This window comes from Corapipo altera, unplaced genomic scaffold (assembly GCF_003945725.1).
Source record: "Corapipo altera isolate COAL_440 unplaced genomic scaffold, ASM394572v1 113, whole genome shotgun sequence".
NCBI classification, from domain to species: Eukaryota; Metazoa; Chordata; class Aves; order Passeriformes; family Pipridae; genus Corapipo; species Corapipo altera.
The window spans coordinates 5,200,987-5,223,368 of record NW_020884895.1 but is presented as its reverse complement, the minus strand read 5'-3'; the positions used below and the strand labels follow the sequence as shown (position 1 = coordinate 5,223,368).

Genomic DNA, 22,382 nt, shown 5'->3' with positions numbered 1-22,382 from the left:
TCATCATCTCTTCTGGTCCACAGGGATTTGGCCGTTTGATTTTCCAGAGTTTTTTTCATACCCACATTTCAACTTTTGTGTTTTTCACACTATTGGTCTTGTTGCATTTAGTTACGTACATAGTCTGGCTTCTTCAGATAAATACTGAATTCCTGCACAGAATTACACGGACACATCAAATGCAGCATATTTTATTTATCATGCAACTATGTTCATTTCTTCTTATAACCCTACACCTTGTTCCTTCCCTCACAGTACCTTTTTTGTACCTTGATACTAAGAAGCAAGCCTTAGATTAATACTTTTTTAACATCTTTATATGTACTGCAAACACCTGTCACATTCCGTAGTCTCAGATAATACACTGCGGATAATCTTCCTATCTCTCTTTACACTCATGTAATTCCCCTGACTTTAAACAGCTCTGCTCCTGTTTCACACAGGTAGAGAAGTGAGGGAAGCCCAGTGGAATAAGGCCAGTTGAGAGTGTGTCATTTACTGAAGCATAGGCCAATGAATCCTTGGTATTATCTGTTACAGCAGCTCATTACTATTCCCAAACAGAGAAGTAGCATTCAATCTAAACACTCTAGCAGAACTAGAAGTAGGAATAAAGAGAATTTATGTGAAGGGGACATAAATGAATACAGAAGAGCCCCCAAACCTGTGCTTTGCAAACCTGCACCCTTTACAATCCTCCTAAAAGCTGCTGTTTTTCTACCTCTCCACCAAGGTTTAATGGCAGAGCAATATTGGAAGATCTCTCTGCCAGGATTCATTATTTAAACCACATGCTAAAGTCCATTTCCTAATGCATTATAAAGCTGCTATATAAACAATGAAAGGCCAACTGTTATTAATCAAATTGGTTTTAAAATCCAGTCATTTTCATCATCCTGTGAACAGGGAGGCTAGATGGAGATGAGGGAGGATCAGCAACCTGGTATTTAAAGGCCTTGAGTTCAATCTTCCTTTTCAGCCACAGACTTTCTGGGCAAATCTCTTTTGTTTTTTCCCCCCAAACTTTACTTCCTCAGCTGTAACACGTTGCAAGACAACTAAGTGAGATCCTTAGACACCAGGGTAATTGTTGAAGCAGACACAGGGCTATTTATGCTTTGAAATCCTACATTTAGTCTTTAAGATTTTCATCTCTGGTTTGCAGTATTTTCTTTGCTGACTAACTGAACAAATGCCTGTGACTCTGAATTAGGGTGCCCAGGTATCTCTATGTGTCACTAGGGTTTTTGGCTGTACCAAATTGCTATGGAACTGATACAAAACACAATTACCACATGTAAGAATTAAAAAGGCAGTGCTTTAACACATGATAATGGGGACATTCTGCTCTGTAGAGGTTTGCTCCTCTCTGCTTCCTGGGATGACCGAACACAGCACAGCCTGGATGGGCATAAGACAGTGAAGGGCTGGGGTCAGATTTAACATTAAACTGCACTTACAAGTTTTTATGACTCTATTTACCATAAATGAGAACACATAAAGCCTCTTGCTTTGTTAGCACAGATGTCACCTAAGCACTGAGGCAGCTCTCATCCCAAATGGTAAATCAGGATAATTCCACCAGTGTCAAGTATTCTCTGTAATGGTCTGATGCCCTGAATAACAGAGGACAGAGGAGTGCAGGGACACATCCCTGTTCACAGCAGCTCATACACCCAGAGCTGTGCCTCAACAGCAGTCACACATCCCAAATGTCAGCTGTGCCACCAGGACACTGCCCTTGAGGTCAAGAGGTCACTGCACCAACAGCATGGCTGCAGCACCAAGGAAGGGCAATGCTTTTCTCTTACCTGAGCTGAACTCAAAATCACCAGATTTTCTCTGCTTCCGAGGCTCCAGTTCAGAATGTCCTTTTTGTTTGGAAAGTCATCTATGCTGCATAAGCACATGCTCTTCTGGAGCCCTCAAGTAATGAAAGAGGGAGAGAGCACACGGGTAAAAAAAAAAATAAAAAATGTGCAAATGTAAGTATCGGGCTCAGCTCGTCCCCACCTTTTCACAGTTAGAGTTGAAAGTCAGTCCGTGGTTCAGCCTGGGGCTATTGCAGAGCTTGTGATGTCTTCTCAAGGGGAAAGCAAATGCAAATAGAGCCTTTCCTGTACCTTTTGGCTCCCATCCTGCCAGATCCTGAGCACTCTCAACCCCTCCTGAAGCCAAGACAACCCTCAGCTGGCTTTCAGTAACAGCTGAAAGTAAATGACCCTCCTCCAGAGCAACAAATTCCACCCCAAACTATACTCCTTTATAAGTGTGTTAAAATATATTCATGTAGTTACTCTCGATGCTAGGCTAAAATCAACTCAGTCAACTCAGTCATGCGTAGTCCAGCTGTGAGCAGTAGCAATACCAAACACAAGGCTGTACAACGGTAAGAGCAAGATGATTTATTATATAATGAAGAAGAAAAAAAAAATCATTTTAATCAAGTATTCCCTCACAAGGGTCAGTACAATATAAAGAAAATACAGAAAAATGTACAAAACAACAAAACAACCTGACAAGAAGGCTCCAGATGAAACATGCACTTGCAAATGGTGTTGCTGTACAGATGTAGAAGGAAATTAAATCAAGTAATTTTTCCCCTGCAAAACACAGACTGATTTTATTTTTAAAAATCCACAGTCCTGCCTTTACCTGCAGATATTTCAGGTAAAAAGACACAGTTTTATTTGTGATACGTTTTTAAAAGGAGAGATCCCAGAACTACTGTTTGACTACATTTATTTCAAAGTGGATTTTATTTTCCATTCCAACTTTATTCAGGTGGCAAAGAAGCCAGCCCAGCTCAAAATAAGAGAAGCTTAGCCACTAACTTCAAAGAAACCAGGTCCGTATTTCTCCATTTTCTGTTATCCTTTGGCAACTGTGGCATTTGTTTTTCCATAACTAGCAGCAGATGTCCATCTCATCCAGAGCATCCTTGTACACGTGGTTGTAAAACTTTTTTTTAAAAGCACAAAACGAAAAACACATAAAAGAGAAAACATCAGCAGTATGAAATTCCTGAAGGTTTCCAAGGCTTGCTCCTACTCAACTAAAGTCAACGTACTTGAAACTATTTTAAAGGGAGCAAAACCAAATCCTTAAAGAACCAGCTACTCAGTCCTCAAAAATCAAAACCTTGAGAGTGTTGTAATCCAAACACAGGAGTAAAAGATAAATTTTAGCAATGTACCTTGCCTGGCCCTAGCCAACATAGTATCTTTGGCTCAGGTATTTCATTTACTCCTGACCCGGGCAAGATTCCCAGTGGTTACAGTGAGAGCATCACTTAAGTAATGTAGCAAAAGGACATCATGCATTAATAAGCTAAAATATGAATTCATGCTTATGGCAATAGCTTTCCCTTCTAATGCCCTATAATGGGCATCCAGGAAAGGAAAAAAGACAAGCAGCTTTACAGAAAAAAAATCTGCATTTTGTTACACTGCAACTCCACAGAAGTTTTCATTGTTTTTTTCAATGTACGTAAAGAAAGCAAAAGTCAAAAATAGACCAGTGTTAGGCAAGATTTTAACACATTTACTCATTAGTGCAGAATGCAAAACGACAGCTAATGCTTAATACAAACAAAACAGTATCACTTTCATACTCCTCACAAATTCATGGATTCCACATGGTTTACTTCCTTGCCTTAAAAGAAATGCTTAAATGAAGCATGAACTTAATGTCTCTAAAAATATTATTCCAAGTTAGTAAAGGAACCATTTGAGGAAAAAGAAATTAGAAATGGACATTTAATAACAAGTTGCAAGGAAATCCCCATTTTGTTTAGCATAAAAAGAAACAAAGTTCCACTGGTTGGATTTGGTTCAGGGTTTTTTTGGGTTTGGGGTGGGTTTTCCTGTATAAGTTTGGTGGGGTTTTTTTGTATCAAGGGAAAGAAAACAATACTTATATGGGAGAAAAACATTTTCACAAATATAATAAATAATTGTTCCAATCCAAAAGCAAAGTGCGATGTAGAATTTTCCTACTTAAACAAAAACAACCTACCAGCATAATGCCTTAAATATTAACAAATCAATTAGTGGTCAGTACAGTAAAATAAATATGAACACATTGATTTACATTTTGTTTCTAGCAGCAAAGGTCATTAACCTACTGGCCAATGTGACAGCTTCACAGAAGTCCTGTTTCTTGGGTTTGGTACTTTGTTTAACATGAGAAAAATTGTGTCTGCAAAATGGTACTTCAGCTGTACAGTGTTCTCCCCAGCCCATCTATTTCAAAGAGGCTTTGCCCAGGATGTGTTTTCAATCTGTGTTTTGAACACTAATTTGGAGAACGCCTTTCACAAAAAGAAACAAAATCAGGACCCACTCAGTTTCTCCTACAGATAAGTGTGAGTTTGGATTGTCCTGAACCCTAATAACAATAGTGAGGGGGGGTGTTTTCTCTTTGCAGTCAACAACTCCCTATGCTGAAGGGAGAGTGGGAAGATCACAAGCTGTTTAGCAATGCTGAAGAGGGAGAAGAAAGCCTCGGTCACTTGTAGGAAGAACCACAACAGAGCACTGGGGCAAAGTGTGTCCCAGCTGCTTCTCCCAGCAAGACATCTTTCCTCCTACGCAGGAAACCTGTCCTGCTCTTGTCACTTGAGTCCCACTGTCTGCTTTATACCTGCTATGTAACCCACCACTTTGAAATTCCCAGGATGAGCACACTGTTGTGATCCCTTTAACAAAACAAAGCAGACTCTCTGTTCAGGGCAGACTGAAGCCATACCTCAAAACCAGACTAAGCCCCATGCAGAGAGGAACCTGCAAGAACAGCCCCTTGCACCTCCCTCATACAGCCTCCCAAAAGCACCAGCAAACACCAGCTGGAGCAAACCAAGTTCTGACACCTCCAGCAGTCACTGGAAATGCCAAACAAGGAGCAGATGGCTGGGCTGGAAGCAGGAGCAGCAACCAAAGCTAAGTGGTGAACAGCTGACTTTTGGGACACATGAAAGCAAGCAAAAATGTCTCCTCATCCCGAGCAATAAAGCCACACGGCACCAGTACCTACAGCTCCTCCAGCTCCTATTTCACAAAGTGGTGCTTTTCTGCTACTAACTGCAGCCTGTGGAAAATGCCACGCTTTAACTTACAGCCAAAGGGATGTTTAACCATAATGCAGGGATCACTCTGGTGGAGCACATCGTGGTGAGGCTCATCTAACTCCCTCTGTCCCTCTGCACAGTGTTGTCACACTGGCAAACCAAGGGACAGAGCATAAAGAGAAAACCAGAGCCCTCTTGTGACTGCAAATGAGGAGGGTAAAAGGCTGATGAGAGATTTTGGCAAGAGGAATGTTCTTGAAGGCTACACAGAGGGTGAGGCAGGGGCAGGAAAGTACAGAAGAAACAGATTTACAGGCTGTCAGAACTGCTCAGTGAGTGCTCTACAACCTGGGCACCTGTCCCCCTACCTCCTAACGTGCTCCAGTGCACAAATCCCATTTTACTGAGTTTTGCACAAAGGAGGAGGGGGAATCCCACTCATGAGGACATCCATTGCTCGGCCTGTATCTGCAGAGCAAGGGTTGGCATGAAATGATCTAGGGGGTTGGTTTTGGCTAGTGTGCAAGAGCTCACCTTGCCTGGATTTAGGAAGGCTGCATTAAGGTTGTATGGCTGCCTGATGCTCAGGTAGCTAAAGAAAACAGTACTCAGCTTCTGAGGAGCAGCCAAGTGCAACAAATCATTTGAAGGTGGACTAGAAAGATGAATAAAAACTATCTGGATTTTTTTGTTAGTTTACTCATTTTTCATTTTTTAAGGCAAGCAGAAAGTCCTTCTGGAATGCAAGAGGCAGGATCAGAATGGCAAAAAAAAAGGAGGTGGGGGAGTTACTTTAAACATTATGCACCAGGTACAAGTTATTCCTGGTAAAATGTTACTGAAACCAATGGAGCTGCATCTAATTCAGTGCACTGCCTGAAGAGGGGTGAGACATGAGCCATGATGCTTCCTGGACCTTCTCTCTGCACCTGCCACTGAAGTCAGTGAAGCTACACCAGGGCACAGCTGCAGCAGCACAGTGGGGAATCAGGTCCAACAAAGGCCACCTACACGCTGCACTTGCCACTGGAGCCAATGTTTTAAAAAAACTGAACTGGATTCCATTCACAGCTCCTCACAGCTATCTAAACAAGCAGAAGAATAAATGCCCTACTTCTGCTCTTTATCCCTTTTCTACTTTTGCTAAGGAATATCAAAACACCCACCCTTTGAATTTGTCTACACCTAAAAGTTGCTTAACAAGTTTCATGAATACTTCTGTGTGAACCAAAAAGCTGTTACTCAAACAATCATCACCCCTGACATCTAAATCCTATCTAACGTTGGATTTTTGATGGTCCCTAAAACAGTCAAGGTCACATCAAGGAATGGAATTAAAACCCATCCTGAGATGGAAAAAGAAAGGGGGGGGGAAAATCGTCCAATATTGGTAGCTCTGGTTCAAATGAGCATTTCAGCTTTGCTCTGTAACATCCATTGGGCTTTATCCAGGGAATGGCATGGAAGTGGGATACACCAGTATCTGCTACCCATGGTCCAGGCAGCCCTGCTCTCCCAGAGCAAGAGCTGCAGGCCAGAAACCAACACTTGCTCTCTTCTACATCACTATGCAAAGACATTACAGCTGACAGCTCCTTCCAATCTATTCTTAACCCTACTCAGTCTAAGGCAGAATCAGAGCAAAGCACATCTCACCTGAGCAGGTTTGCTTTCCAATTCACTCAATTAACCACTGAGATCCCCAGAGACTCTCTTCAGGGAGATGAGCTACACCCATGGTGCATTAAGGTGTCCAGGTAACAACACTGAGAATCTTTTTTCACTGCTAACTGGTAGAAGAGAGTATTTCTGAATGGGGCTAATCAGCTGAAATCAATGTCAGATGTTCAGAATGAAATCTGCATTGCAGAGGAAGCGGTAAGAGGCAAGACCCTCCAAGGAGGAGAGGTATGCACAGCCTTTCTACAAGGATGTGGAAAGAACCTACTCTGGGCTGTAATGGGGGCCAGAAGCAGCAATGTGCGGACAAGTACACCACCTAATTCACACATTCACAGGCCCTACTCCTGCCCCTCTTTTACAAGCTGCCCAGAGATTCAGTCTGCTGTAGGGGGAGGCATTCTGGAGCACTGCTCTGTGGTGTGCAAAGAGGGGAGCAGGCTTTGCACATGGTCTACCCATGTGGTTGAACCACAGAAGTTCCCAGCACTTCTTGGGCTTTGCATATTCATGCAGAAGGCTGAGGAGAAGACCAAGTCCTCCCCGCCACTCAACACAACGAAGAGCCTTAGGTAATTAGCAAACAAACATCAAAAAACACTTCATGTCCTGCACAGCGTCATCCTGCCGACTATGATAGAAAAAAAATCTAACCATACCATTAAGTTTGCAGGTGTTACATGTATAGCTCGAGAGCATACTCCTATCAAATGGAGCACAAAGCAGGGCATGTGGCAAACAGCAGGCGAGAGACAAGCTGCTCTAATTGCAAACTACGACCAGGGGTGGCGCGTCATTGTACATAGCCCAGGTTCTCCATCTCGTTCCTGTACCGCTGCTCGGACACTTTGCTTTTATGCTGTTTGCTCTCCAAGTGCTGCCTGAACTCCAACTCCTCGCTGGCGCCGGCGTTGCACATGGAGCAGTAGAACTGGCCACTGGGTGTGACACACATGGCCAGGTCCCGAGGAATCCTCTGGCGCGAGCGGGGGTTGAAGTAGGGACCTGAGGAGTCAACAGAAAAGCCTCTTTTATCTGTCAGAAATAAAAGCTTGAGGCAGCACAGTGAAAATTTCTAAGCCCAGTGAATGATTAAAAAGCAGACAGAGATTTGCTTCTCTGTGTAGAGTCTGAATCTTATGTTCCCACAACTTCTCCGCTGATATCCAGATTTACCGAGGTGCAGCACACAGGGCAGCAGTACTTGAATTTTATAAAGTAGTAGAGTGGGCTTAATGCCCCAGTCTTACTGCAAATCCATAGGGCTTTGAAAATTAGGAGTCTTACAATTTAAGTAATTAACCAGTTCTTATTTTTCTTTAACCATCCAATTCCAGAACTAGAACAGTCTTTTGATTAGAATAAGCTGCCTCAGTTTAAAAGTCACAAAATTATATTGAACGGGACTTTAAAAGTTTTATCTTTTCCACATGACACTGGTTAGAATGACATGATTAAACCAAGCTTCACTGGGAATCAGGGTTTCAGTTAATGTGTGCACATAAAACAACTTAAAATGAAAAAGAGAAATAGATGCTGTGCTCTTTAAATCATAGTAAAGAGGCAAAGTTAGTGTCTAACACCTGAGGAAGGACTCTACGCTAGAACAGATGGTCTTAGAGGGAGGCTAACATGCTCTCTCATTCTGGTCATGGGAGTGCAAGTACAGGTTGATGTGCCACAGTAGGAGTCAAAGCACCTGGCCACCTGCCAAGAAAATAAAGCAGGAAAATTGTCACCACTTAGAGCAGCCTTAGAGATAGGCAGATGGTAAATTAAGTTACAAATTGAGAAACAGAACTAACAAGCAGGCTGACAAAACAAAGCAACTTTAGCAGCTGGGAAAAAAAACATGCATTCATGAAGGATCAGCAGAGCTTGGACCAGCTCCTTTCACAACCTGTCTCTGATAAAACAGACCTCAGAAACAGAACACAAACAAGTCTGTTTATTATTTGTTACTATTCCAACTATAGAACAGATGCAAGCTCCAAGTTACCTGTGTTGTTCTGAACTGTATACATATTTCTTCTGTTCTGCATCATCTTATATTCACTCCCTTCTTTCCTTGCCCTTCGCTTGCCCAGCTCTGACGCATCCCTGAAGATTAAACAAATACGAGCAGCTGCAATTCAGAGCTTTCTGAGGAAAAGACTGCCAGAGACACTGCCACATGCTTTCAGCCTGAGCATGAAGTTGAACAATACCTACGAGAATGAGTTATTCTGTGCTTCTGCAAGGCGCAGCCTTTTGGCGTGATTTTTCCCCTGGTAGTGAGCCTGTGCCACGGCCGGAGAGCTAAACGAGGCATCACAGAGCTTGCAGTAATCATTCTCTGTAGCCAAGATCACTCGGCCACCTGGCTTACTGGATCCCATCTAGCAGCAAAGGGAGAGACAGCATGTGAAACACAAGAAGGTTAAATTGTTGGAATATTTCAAGCACAGGGATTGAGACCGGTATCATCTTCATCAGACAGCAAGAGAGCTGGAATTAAAGCACGTGGATTAGGACATTCTCAAGTTCTCTCTAAAGCGTTCTTACAAGAACTTCATTTTTCCTGCCTCAGCCTCCAGGACAAGCTGCCAATTCGTAGAGATCTGGGCAAATCCCTGGCCTCAGATGGAGAGGAAAACAATCTGAACAAACACCCTGTACCTCTGCAGTAGCCATAGAGACTTGTTTATATCACAGCAGCAATTTAACTCCTCTACTTCTGACTGCTGGGAGCTGATGAATAGTGACTTTCACACTGGGGGAGACCCAGTGCTCTCTATTTACAGTGGACCTAATCTCTCCACAGTACCCTGTCTTTATACAGCTCCCTGACCACAGCAAGAAGAAAAAAAACAATAGCAAAGGTGCCAAACCTCTGATCCTTACCCTTCAAGTAGGAGGACACCTGGATCCAGATTTCAAAGGATAGATGCAGCCTCACATGAGTAGCTCCTGCCATATGAAGGACACCTTGCCTGTCGAGTCAGACCAATACACTGATTGGGGCAGCAACTGCATCTCCTCAGCATGTAACATCCAGGGAAGAGTGTTTTGTAAACAGTGCAGCAGCAGTGATTCACTCAGCCATGTCACTGCGGCACTTGACAAGTCGACTTTCTTTCTCATCTCTTTCGATACTGTTCAAGCTTATAGACACACACTGTCTATTCTGACTTCTGTCTTACAATGTGAATACTCATGCGGCCACAGAGTGGTATTTTTATTGCCATGAACCATCTTCTCCATCAAAGAAAGCACCATCAGATACCCTCGAAGGTACAGCAGCCAAGTCCCAGTATCCCAGATTGGACCCCACTGATCCCAGTGCAGATCTGTGAGCTGCAAAGCCAATTTACACGGGGCTGAGTCTCCCTCTGGCGGCTCCAGCAGCGTCTGGAACAATCTGCCACTTTGCAAATGCTCTTTGCTTCCCTACAGACAGAGGCTTATGCTTTGGGAAGTGACAGGCACAGCCTCAAACCCCGCGGCCCAGCTGTGCTTCCCTGCACAGTCACATGCAAAAGCCAGGTTAGCTGCCACATCCCATGACAATCCCAAGGGATGAATTCTAGAAGAAAGCAAAAATCATCTCTTTTGCCTCTAATGTGCCCAAAACAGAATTAATCTGGATCACTGAGGGAACAATCCATTCACTCTACACACAGGAATGAGCACTTCAAAAGGAACAACAAAAGAGGAATTAGCTAACAGCCCTGGGCAATGGGTGTAGGAGCACCAAAGCACTTTTTCCATGTAGGCTTCCCCCACACAACAGAGGGATGACTGTGCAGAGCAGATGCCACACCCTCACATCCAAACCCAGTTCCAACAACGCTGTTTTATACCTGCCTTTAAACAACCATAATCAGCAGCACATCAGACTTACCTAGGAATCAAAGTATTTGCCAGGCAGAAATAGAACATTTGAAGTCCAATATTGTGCTGCAAGAGCAGATCAATATCTGCATCTTCAAAGGAAAGCAAACAGCTCACAACAGGCCACTTCCACCATCCTCTGCCATCACAAGGAAAATTCCCTCCCAGCTCCTGCAGTAATCCTCAAAGTCTGAGATCTAGTTATTCTTACTGGGGGTTAGGTGACAAGTGAGCAGCATGATCTCAGTCCCCTTCCCATGCCTTACCTGGGTGGGAAGGGAGACAACCTGAGGTGGGGCAGGCTCAACTGCATTACTCATCCTGGCAGGTGCTGGACAGCTGTTGGCAGCATAGTAATTTCGGAGTTTCTTACTGTGGTTTTTACCCTGGAAAGAGAACTCAGATTAACCACTGTCCTAACAATAGTATCTTACACTGAATGAAAAATGATACAGAAATCAAAATGAGAAAGTGGCCATGAAGATGGCAGCTCAGGTCACTCAGAAAATAACAGCTCTGAATTTAAGAGATGCTGGCATCCCTCCCTTTCTCCAAAATGCTCATCACCTAGCATGACTTGGCCTTCTCCGCAACTGATTTTCTCAGTAAGGTTACAATTAGTTTCTCAATATGTTTCCATTTCACTTAAAACCACTATTCTGTATTTTAAACATGAAATATTAACTGCTTTGCAAGTTTTTGGATAAGCTTGAACACACACACACATACACACTTCTTCAGGAGATTGCAAACATGAGTTAAAACATGAGACTGAATGTAAAAAAACCTCCTGTTTCATATTTTATTTTCCCTTGGAAAACATGTATCATAGTTCTCCGTGTTTCTTTCTTGGTGTTCTGGAAACCTGGTAGAGCTATATGAGAATATGTATATGCACTGTGGATGCACAGTAAGGTATAAATGCAAGTTTGTAGTACGAATGCACACCTGTACCCTCATGGCAGAAATCAGACACTGAGAGTGTAACACTAATTCAACCTACCCCCACACTAGCAGGATACCACTTTTTCAGGGCCAACTGCAAATTTGAGATCTGTGTGTGGTATCCTGACAATATGGAGAAACCCCTTTTGATTCACAGGTGGATAAGTCACTATTTCCACATCTCACACAAATACAGCGCTAGGCAGAGAGGGTGCTAGTAAAATAGGGTACTGCAAGGCTGACATATTCAACCTCTCAGCAAGAAGCATATGCAGAGTCCCTTCCCTATTTCAGGCAGCTCAACCAGATCAGCTCAAACAAAATGAATTTGGTCTGAGCTGACCCAGCCGATGAGAGTATTTGCAAAAATGGCCACTCCCGATCAGTGGTGTGTGTAGCCTCAGAAAGCAGACAGCGATAAACACAAGGCAGCAGCCCCTTTCCTAATGGCACACCTAGATCCAGTAGAAAAAAATCTGTCCAGGCCTCACAAAATCACATCTGGAATCAAGTTCAATGTTACTGAATATAGAGGTGAAATATAAGTCTCATAAAAGAAAGGGAAAATCACAAGTGTCTGTTTTTTCACCCAAGCCATCTTGGTACCACTTCTCTGTCCCTGTGGACAAAGTTTTTGCAAACAGCTCCGGTGATGATACCTTAAATGAAAGCACTGCAGCATGTCTGGACAACCAACAAATCCAAGCAGGGTGAGGATATGTCTACAGAGCAGTTTCAGTCCATTAGATGATGCAAAGGTAGCTCCAGATAAGCCAACTCAAATGCTGCTGTTGATGCACAGCCACCCCAAGGCAGCACTCAAAACCCCCTCAAGAAGCTGAGTTAGTCCTTGTGCATTAGCCCACACTTCCCTCTGTGCTGCCACAGCAACGCTGCTGGCAGTGCTCACACTGGCACAGGATTCTCTACACAACCTGCAGATGCAGCAGAGCCCCAAAAGCTGTGCCCCCTGCTGATCTCCTTACCTGGTAATGAGCCTGGGCTTGCTGGGCCGAATTCAGGGTGACATTGCAAAGCTTACAGCACAGGGGCTTACATAGTTCCTCCAGCATAGGGTCCTGCTCCACCACCTTTGCAAGTTCCTCTTCTTGTGCGTGATGGAAGGAAGGCCCCAGTCCGAGAGACTTTGGTGGGGACAGTGGTGAGCTGGCTCTTGGCCTTGTAGCCACTGACATAGGAAGAGATGAAGGCTTCTCAGGATGAGGAAGAAGTGTTGATTGCTGTAGAAGAATCATTGGCCAGGAAGACTGTGGGCATGCTACTTCTGAAGGAGGAGGAGGGTGTTGTCTTCAGACCTAGACCAGAGAGACACAGATGCTGAAACAAGCAGCACTAACAGGAACATTGACAATCCAGAGGCAACTTCTGTAACCACTGCCTCTACCTTGTGCCTTTTCACAATGCCAAGCAGGACAAGGTCAGTTTATAACCCTTTAAACCCACAGGAAGAGCAGCATCCCAGAGAACCGGGGACAGATCAAAAGATATTGTGCAAGAAGTGGATCCCATGGCACCCTCCTGGACAGGTGGGAGATTCCTGACCACCCACAGTACTTGACTGACAGCACACACCCCCACTGCTCCATGACCACGAGAAGTGGTGACATTCAACAAGCACAGCACATAAAGCTGTGTTAATGGACACCACCACTAGCCACATCCTCTTTTGGGAGCCTAAGGACAAACTCATACTACAAGACCTAAACAAATATTACAGTGTATTACTGCAATGATGACTTATAAAGAATCAAAATAGTTTGAAGCAGGCTTATTGTATATAGGTAGATACAAAATACATAAACACATCTATCCCTCAAATACTCACAAAGACTTTCCAGAGGAGAGATCTCTACACATAACTTTTCTCTAGTAACAAAAGAGAAAGAGTAGGAATCACCTGGAGCACATCTTGTACACAGTCAGCTCCCAAGGGCTCTCTTGAATGACCCTGAGCTATTTCTCACATTTCCTTTACTAACTACAACCAGTGCAGCATTTAAAGCTGCATCTTCTGCTACAAAATGGAGAACTTATCTCATATTAGCCTTTATTCAATTATTTCTCAGTTAATTCAAGTTATTAGAACTAGCCCTACATTTCCAACAAGAGGTTCTGAGAGATTTATTTAATTAATGTTTATAATTAAATAAAGCCCGGATGAACATCCCTATAATAATGCAGAACACTCACATTATGAATCAAGGCACAGTTACTTTTGTTAATGTCTTATTAGCTTCTTATCATAACAAATCCTGTTCACTGCCACACTGGGATCAAGAGCAGCATTATCTTGGCCTTTGCAGATCACTTCCAGCTAGGGCTGCATTGGCAGCAACCATGTTTATCCTATAGGCTTTGTTCATTTGTTTAAGCAAATAATGAGACCCATCTGCATTTTAAACCAACACTTCTGCAAAATTAGTCACTTTTGAAAATAGAGCTCGAATTCAAAGGCATTTAGGAACCTGGAGAAGCAAACAGCATTTATCTGAAGTAACTTCCGGGATTTTCGATCTGCTAAAATTAGCTGGACACAAATACCTTCTATACTAAAGCTATAGAAAATCCCAGTTGATACCTGCAATTTTAGGTACTGTATTATGTTTGAAAGTCTTCCCAGAGAGATCTATGTTCTATTAGGAAAAATAAAAGATCACAATAAAAAAAGATCAGTGGGACTAAAGAACTCAAATGACAAAAACATTTCTGAAATGTTTACCTCAAACCCAGACTTACACTGATACAAGACAGTTCAGTCATTATTAGTAACTACAGGCAAGGAAAAAATTAAAAATAATAAATAGTAATAATAATTTATTAAAAATAATAAATAGTAATAATAATTTTTTAAAAAGAGCAGCATGCACTGCCTTGGGGACAAGGTTTTAAGACAGTAATAGAGCCAGCAGGAGTTTTCCTGTTTAGAATAGTCCTTTACCACCAAGGCTCTGTGAAATTCCAGGTTAACTATAACTAACATGATGTGACCATAAAAAACAAATCAAAACTGGTATCATGAAAAATAGCTGGGATCCACCACAAAGAAGGAAGAAGGCACACAGGAATTGTCTGATGCAAATAATCCATCAGCAGTGTAAATTCTGGAGCATTACCTAACTTCTCTCCCACTTTCAGCATACATGTTCCTGGTTAAACTGAATAGAAGAAACTTTTTTATCTTTAGTTTCCTCAACTAGTACTCTGTAGACTAATTAATTTCAGTGGAACTACAGATGGACCGAGTTCATATTCATGATGGTTAAATATATCACAACACAGTCCTATCAAGGCAGTTTAGATCAACTGTGCAAGCAGGTAAGCATGCCAGCTAATTTCAGAGTTTTATTACACCAGTATAATGGGCCTCTTACCTTAAAATGGGAGTAAAGTATAGCCAAATACTTTATAGAGTGATATAAAGAAATGTACAGTAAATGGCAATCGAGATTCATCTGCTTAATTTTGCATGAGCGTTTGTTGCATCATGTCTTCTTGCAACTGCCACAAATGGGATTTGTCATATACAAGACAGGACTCAGTGCTTACAGGGTCTGTATCCACAGGGGAAAGGATGTAATGTAATATTCTTAGAAAATCTTTAAGGTCATTTACTGTTCCTTAAAGTAAGCAGTAGTCTGAAGATAAAATTAAGGCTGCATGGACAATTTCAATATTAGAACTTCTTGACTTGGCATATGCGACTATCTTCTGACAGCACTCTTTCATCACTGAAATTGCTCAAATTATGTTGATTTCCTTCTTACTGATATTTAAAAAAAAAAAATTATCACTCAAATTCAGCTTAATTACATGTCCCTTTAATCCTCCCTCCACTGTTGGTTGTTACAGATACTCTGTCCAGGGGAAGGTAAAAGAACATTTTTAATGCCTCCTTTCCCTTCACGTAAGAAGCTGCAAAATCTTTACACCAGGACACAGTAAAGGAATGAGAAATGTCCATCACCAAGGACTCCTAACAGCACAGCCCAAAGCAGGGTAAGGACCTGCAGTTCTCCAGGGTGAGCTGAGCGGACATTCTGCCTCAGGATAGCACCTCTCAGAGCTCAGCCATGCCTTCTCCAACACACTGTATGGGCTGGAATGTGCTTCCATTCCACATCAGTTGTCCTTGGGTGGAGGCAAGGGCACACAGTCTGTCTCCCTCCTCTCACGTTGGGGCATCCCAAGGGCAGCACTGGAGGAGGAGACCCAGACTTCATGCCCCGAGTACCACAGCCTGGTAGTGCCCAGGCACTGCTGGTGGCACAGAAATGGGGAGCAACCTCTGACAACAACACAGTACTGGGAAACAAGCTGGCCTGGCCTCAAATCTGAGCACTGTTTGATGGGGAAGGCACAATGTAACCTTCCTTGGCCATAGGTGTAAACCACAGAGAGAAATCTGTGTTCCCACCAGAATTTGTTTCTAAATGCAGTTGAGGCAACTAACAACAGTGATGAAATCTACAGAAATGATGAACAAGCTGTGAGTTTCACTGTTTTATTTTCAAGACAAGGAAGTGTTTCTTCTCAAAGAAAACAAAACATGGACACCACTTAACATAATTGTGCCAGAAAGTTTCCTCTGGCCATGGACTGGGCCTCCAGACCTTCACTCTGAAAGACAGGTTGTTTTATAATGCTGCAGGAATTGAAGACAGCACCAAACAAACACGCATCACGCACAGCTCTACCTTAAGGTACATTGATGCGCGCCCTCATCTACTGATCTACTGATGAGGGCACGCGTTCCGTAACCCAGAACCATCTCTTACGTCAATGGGGTATCAGAAACCACGGTGTAAATCCCGACTCCTAGCAGACATCCCTGCCAAGCCGCTTGCCTTGCAGTCTGGGGGGATGGAGAACGAGAAAAAAACAAGCCCGGGCATCGACCGCCTCGGAACAACCGCGACCCGAGCAGGAGCTCCCGGCACCGGCGCACGGCTCTGGAAGCGCAGAGCCCAGACCGGCAGCGCGGGGAGGCGGGGACGGGCACCCGCATCCCCGGGGGGCTCCGGTACCGCCACCCCCCGGCAGCGAACCGACCGCACGGGCAGCCCCGGCCCCGCAACACCCGCGCCCCGCGCCCCCCGCACCTACCGCGGGCCGGGCCCCGCGCTGCCCTCGCTGCGGCTGCCCCCGGAGCAGGGCCGGGCAGGGCCGGGGCCGGCGGGCTCCGAGCCGGCAGCTGCGGGAAGTGACGGCGGCCAAGGGGCGGGACGGGGCGGGACGGGCGAGGCGGGGCCGGCCGGGCTCGGAACAGCCTCCCAGAAACACACACTTGATGGCATTACGAGCTGCAACGCCGTCGGGAAGTTGCTCCGAATATTCTGCAGTGCTCAGCTGTGGTACTGCACAAGGTCATTTTATTTACTTATTTTTTTATTTATTTATTTATTTTAGGTCCTGTTTTTCGCAGCAGGAATTACAATTAGCCTGATTTGCATATATAAACATCTTCAGCTTATTCACGCCCCTCGCAGCCAAAGTGAGTAATAATTTCCCCTCGAGCCACCCAAAGGCCTCACCCGTACAGTCGGGCCACTCTGTTTCAAAAGCATACGGAGTTTCTGTTGGTTTTTCTCCCCTTTTTGTTGGAACAGGAAAGTGCTGAGAAGTCACTACAGGCTGAAACCATCGCCCAGACTTTCCAGCAGCCATCAGCCAACCCACCCGGGAATCCATCAGTTAGATGCACTCATTATCTCTAATTTTTGTTAGATCTGAAAGCATACCATTTATCAGATTCATAGAACCATAGGATCACAGAAAATTTGGGTTGGACTTCCACTAGACCAGGTCACTCCAAGCCCCATCCAGCCTGGCCTTGAACAATTCCAGGGATGGGGCATCCACAGCTTCTCTGGGCAACCTGTGCCAGGGCCTCACCACTCTCACAGTAAAGAATTTCTTTCTAATATCTAATCTAACCATCTCCTCTTTCAGTTTTAAGCCAGTACCCCTAGTCCTACCACTCCAAGCCCTGGTAAAATGTCCCTCTCCAACACTATTGTAGGCTCCCTTCAGAACATGGAAGAGAACAGGAAGAGAATTCACCCATACCCTCACTGTGTTCACACCTGGCTCCAAAAGTTGCTTATGCCATCTCTTGATGAAAGGATAAATATCCCTTGAAAACAGAACGATTAACCAAGATGTCTTGATGATTAATCACTCGGGTTATCCTTCTCCCTCCTTCCTGTCACCACCTCAATACCATCCTCACTTGTTGCGTCTTGTTGGCTCTCACCAAGGTGCCCCCGCCCCGAAAACCCAAACCAGCTGGGAGTGCGAATTTTAAATGTTACAGATTTCTCTTCCATTTCCAACTGGTACGGGCATCCACTCGGCAGGCCGCTCTGACAACACCAGACTCACGTACAGCGACTCGATCCCAGTGGCGGCTCAGACTGTAAAAGAAAACTGGCGATCCAACTGGGAGAAGGGTCAGGGCTGGGTCAGACCCGCTCTCATGACCGCGGGCACGGGGGTGTTTAGGACCTTATGGCAAGAAACGGGGACAGCGCGGGGCAGGACGATCCCGCGGGTCCCCTCGGTCCCCTCCGCACCCACCGCCGCGATCACCCGGGTCCGGCGGCACCTCCGGCCCCGCGGGCTCCGCGCCCGCCTCCCCCCGCCGCGGTTCCCGTTCCGGCGGGCGGTGCCTTCCCCATCCGGGGTCAGCCCCGCTCCCTTCCTGTTATTCCCGTGCGGGAGGCGGCGGCTCTCGGGGAGCGGCTGCCGGAGCCGCTGCCGCCCGCGCCCGGGGCACAGGCACGGCCCGAGGGGAGCGGGGCGGCGGCGAGCGCTGCGGGCGCTGCCCGGCGGGGCGGCGGCTCCGGGCCGGGGCGGCGAGGCCGCGGCTCTGAGGTGAGTGAGAGAGGGAGTGAGGCGGGGTCGGTGCGGGGCCGAGGGGCTCTGGCAGCCGCAGGGGCAGCGCGACCCGCGGGGCTCGGGGCGCTGCGTTCAGCCCGGAGAGCTCCTCCGGCACATCCCGGGCTCCGGGTGCTCCCAGGGACGCGACCTGGGAGAGGAGGAATAGCGGGTTGTTGTTTTCCTGTGTGGGTCCGTCCACCCCTGAAACAGAGCTGTTTTCTATCCGTGTGTTCCGGCAGTTCTTGGGATGGGCTCTGTGTGGGCTCACGGTGGATAATGGGAGCGGAGCCTCTCCCGATGGGTGTGTGTGTGGATCCTGGCATACAACCTCCTGCTCCCAGATGCACTCGGCTGACAGAGCCGGTGTCTCATCTGTGCTACCTGTAAAACCTTATTTCATGCTATCCCGAGATCTGCTTTTACTGATGTTGCTTATAAAACTGCTCTTTCTTACCGGTGCTTGTGTGTTTTGTAGTAGACTGAGTATTGGCAAAACTTTGGCCAAACTAGTACAAACTACCTGGTTGTTTTTCTTTGGGGCTTTCATGGCTGTTTTCAGTATTCCTGAAGTTATTAAGCAATCAGGCCAATTACTTCTGTTGCTGTTATGGGTATGTCTATAATTTTTTTTTTCTATAATTCTTTTGATTGAACAGAGGTTGCTTTATAAACACTGCCCATTCAGAACAAGCAGGAGGAAAGTATATGTTTTAAAGTAAATGGTAGGGACTGTGAAGCTTTTCTTGGTTTAATTCTGCAGCAAACTTGTAAAGAAGTGCTAAACTGGATTCTGAATCTGGATTTTCTAGAACTTAATAGACGGAAGCTATTCTGTTCTATTAGTTATTTGTGTTCTCACATCCCTGCTTTGAGCTATAGCAGGCATTCAAATTTATGACACTGGATAAAGTTAGGATCTTTCCCATCGTGATCTGAATCATTGTTTAGTCTCTCTCACCTCACAGTTAATTTATAGAGATGTTCTCATACTTGTTGCTTCCGTGCTGTAATTCTATAATGCAATGTAATAATCAAAGTCCAGTTCTTCGGTGTAAACTTCTTTACTTCCTAGGAATATTCCAGTACTCAGTGATGGGATTTAATGGTTTGTCTGCTATGAGGAACTGACTGGATAAGCTGTTCTAAAATAAAGCCCCATGGGAACTTAAAGCTTCCCAGTAAATAGCTTTATTCTCAAACAATGGCATTGGCCAATTTTTTGAGATGGGTTACTTACTTGGAAGCTTTAGCCAGTGTAGACAAACCACACATCAGCCAAGCTCATAGTGTTCACAGAGGAATTTATAAAACCACACAATTCCTTATGGGTTCCATGAAGCATTCGGCTTTTTCATTAAGGCAGTAAATATGGCAACTTCAGAGCTGCAGTTGTAACTTGACTGTTGCAGATGCCCTGCATTTCCTTAGGTGTTAGCTTGGTGCCGTTCTTAGCAACCTGGAGACAGAGTTCTGTGGTTTTTTTCAGAGCAGGCAAACAAATCAACCTACAAATCCATGCTAAAGTGTTTTAATTGTTTGGCTGCTTCAAACTGTTGTTCTGAGTTAATAGCAAGTATGTTCTGTTTCTTGTTGCAGTTTACTGCATGAATGATGGCACCAATGGGTTTTTTGGGTTTTGCTTCTTTTTTTTTTTTTTTTTGTGGTCTTTCTAGAGTATTCTTTGGGAAAGGTGGTGTGGCTGAGCTGTTTACAAAGCAATTGTGCTTTATTGGAAGTCATAAAGTAGTTCAATACTTAGTTAACTCTTTCTCTGATAATCAGGCTATTCCTGCTTTCTGAGAGCAAATGGGGGATAGTTTTTCCAGGATAACTCACTTTTTAAAAGTTGCCGAAAGCTTTACAATATGAATTTCTGCAACCAGCAAGGGTTTAATGCTGTACCATCACAAGACAAAGTATATCACAAGAGGTTTCTAGTTATAACACCTTTAAAAGGTGTTATCACATAAGGAATGGACTTCCTGATCACAGTTGTTCCCTGGATTCTAGTGTGGGGTGTGTTTTTTAATGCCTTGCTCACATGTAATTGAACGTGGAACAACCTTGATGATCATCATAGTTTTAACTCAAAAAGAAATTAAAGTTATCTGTAAATTGCCCAACAACAAGCCTAAGGCTGACATTCTGTCTGCAAAAAACTGCTTTTGCACATAAAAAGTCAACTCATTATGTAGTTTTTGAGACTTCTGGTGGAGATTCTCTGTGTACCAGGAATACTCTGAACATCTTGCAAATATCAGTCACTTCCAGATAGAAAACTGTTCACATTGCTTTTCTCTGCCTGCTTCAGGGGAAAGGAAATTGGGACGATGATACATTAATTCCAAATCATGCAAGAAATACTAGCATCTCTAGCCTGGTATCATGTAGGTTTGCTTTGCTTAGTTGAGTACATTAATGAAGGTTTACAAATGTTATAGTTAATAGGACATTTGAGAAATGTATTAGAGTGAGGGGAAGTTAAGATTTTATTTTTTTTACTTTGATACTGATGCAGAAACTGATTTTTTTATATTTATAACTGGACAAGAATAATACTGTGAAACTAGTCTTTCCAGTTTAGTCTTAAAATACCTTTATGAAACTAAGTCTTATCTTATTACTTACTGGTTTGTAATTACTAAAAAATGTGTGAGATCTGGTAAATCCTCCCCGTTGAGGAAAAGTGGGCAATATGTGCATTTTTTTGTATGTGATGGAGTTGGATGGGGAGCATTAGGGAAAAAATAAGAGTTCACACTTTGGCTAACTGAAGAACACACTGGCTTCTAGTGTTAGCTAAGGTTTGGGGCTTTTGTAGCTTTTCATGCATTACATTCCATGCTTGTGGGAGTTTTGTATCATCCTTTTAAAAAGGCAGACATCCAGCTGCTCCAAGTGGATGATGCCTGTCTGAAATTGAAACTATGACTAGAGGAGGCCACAAAAATATTTATGCTAAAACTGGACGGGAATTTTCTTTTGCTCTTTTAAGTTGAATGTGTCATAGCAAAGAATTCTGTTATAAGTGTCTCTTTGTAGTATCCTAATCCAAATGGGAGCACTGGAGAGAGAAAATAGATTTGTTTCTCTCTGTATTTAATTGGTCATGATAACCTCCAGAGGTTCCTCCCAACTGAATTTGTTCTATAGATCTATTTCTGAATGGTTAATGAAGTGTTAAATGAACCAGAAATAATATTCTGTGTATTAACTGGCGGGGGTTTTTTGTCTCCTTGCAGTACTGGTATAGTATTAACTTTAACAAAATCAAACCAAACAAACAAAAAACCCAACAGAAAACCAAGGCTGGCGGGGAGGGGGGGTAGGGGGAATTAAACTGTTTTAGAAAAGGAAAAAAGGCATTTTTATAAATCCAGCATGTTAACTTGTGGTCAAATGGAAATGCAGCAGGCTGACTACAGTTTATGTAGTTCTGGATCTGACTTCTCAGTCCAAGCAATACTTAAAGGTTTTGCAGAACATATGTTCTTTTATATAGCATATATTTACACTTGAATTCTAGAAAAGCATTTTTCTAGTTAATTCTGGGCACAGATTTTGTGAAAGGCAGTCTTAAGAAGCCCATGTGTTTCAAACAGGAAATGTGAGTAGACGTGATCACTTGTTCTCTATTAAGAGTGTTCTTAAAGCCACCAAAGCAGAGAATAAAAGCACTTGGTCAATTATGCCTGCTAAGGAAACTCCCTGGGAACATTTATAGTCTGTCTTTGAAAAACTGTGCTCACATATCTGAGCTCCAGAAATGTAAAAATTAAATTGTAAGAGGCCAGCTTACCTTTGTCACATCGCAGGGGAGAAATGATGGAGCACTGGTGAAGCTCTTGTCCCTCTGGCATGTTGCTGACTTGCAGCAACAGAAGTGACTTCTTCAGTCTGGTTTAAGTACAAACAG

General features: G+C 43.9%; 2 protein-coding genes across 6 annotated transcripts in view; one reads left to right on the top strand and one right to left on the bottom strand.

The window, feature by feature from the left end:
• Window positions 1-2,382: 2,382 nt before the first annotated feature.
• On the bottom strand, window positions 2,383-22,378 carry ZMAT3 (zinc finger matrin-type 3). Of its 4 annotated transcripts, none has more exons than XM_027647678.1 (6): window positions 22,266-22,378; window positions 12,553-12,882; window positions 10,888-11,007; window positions 8,960-9,126; window positions 8,748-8,848; window positions 2,383-7,753 (listed from the first exon to the last, which is right to left on the bottom strand). In XM_027647678.1, the coding sequence occupies exons 2-6, from the start codon at window positions 12,820-12,822 to the stop codon at window positions 7,542-7,544; spliced, it is 870 nt and encodes a 289-aa protein (XP_027503479.1). In that variant the 5' UTR covers window positions 12,823-12,882; window positions 22,266-22,378; the 3' UTR covers window positions 2,383-7,541. The 4 variants fall into 4 exon arrangements, with proteins under 4 accessions (XP_027503479.1, XP_027503481.1, XP_027503478.1 ...); XM_027647680.1 differs by lacking the exon at window positions 22,266-22,378 and adding an exon at window positions 17,973-18,174; XM_027647677.1 differs by lacking the exon at window positions 22,266-22,378 and adding an exon at window positions 16,691-16,764.
• The window catches only part of PIK3CA (phosphatidylinositol-4,5-bisphosphate 3-kinase catalytic subunit alpha), a 34,498-nt gene continuing 30,545 nt past the window's right edge, over window positions 18,430-22,382 (top strand). Inside the window, exon 1 of one of the 2 annotated variants that reach the window (XM_027647675.1) lies at window positions 18,430-18,460. The gene's annotated coding sequence lies outside the window, so the exon portion shown is untranslated. Of the gene's footprint in view, window positions 18,461-18,736; window positions 19,078-22,382 lie in introns of those variants that run through there. The other variant, XM_027647676.1, reaches the window with a different exon arrangement.

Coding starts and splice junctions, on each gene's coding strand:
- ZMAT3 (XM_027647678.1), bottom strand. CDS start 12,822: ATGATTCTTCTACAGCAATCAACACTTCTTCCTCATCCTGAGAAGCCT. Junction 11,008..12,552: donor AAGCCCAGGCTCATTACCAG/GTAAGGAGATCA, acceptor TTCTCTTTCCAG/GGTAAAAACCACAGTAAGAA. Junction 8,849..8,959: donor GCACAGAATAACTCATTCTC/GTAGGTATTGTT, acceptor TTTAATCTTCAG/GGATGCGTCAGAGCTGGGCA.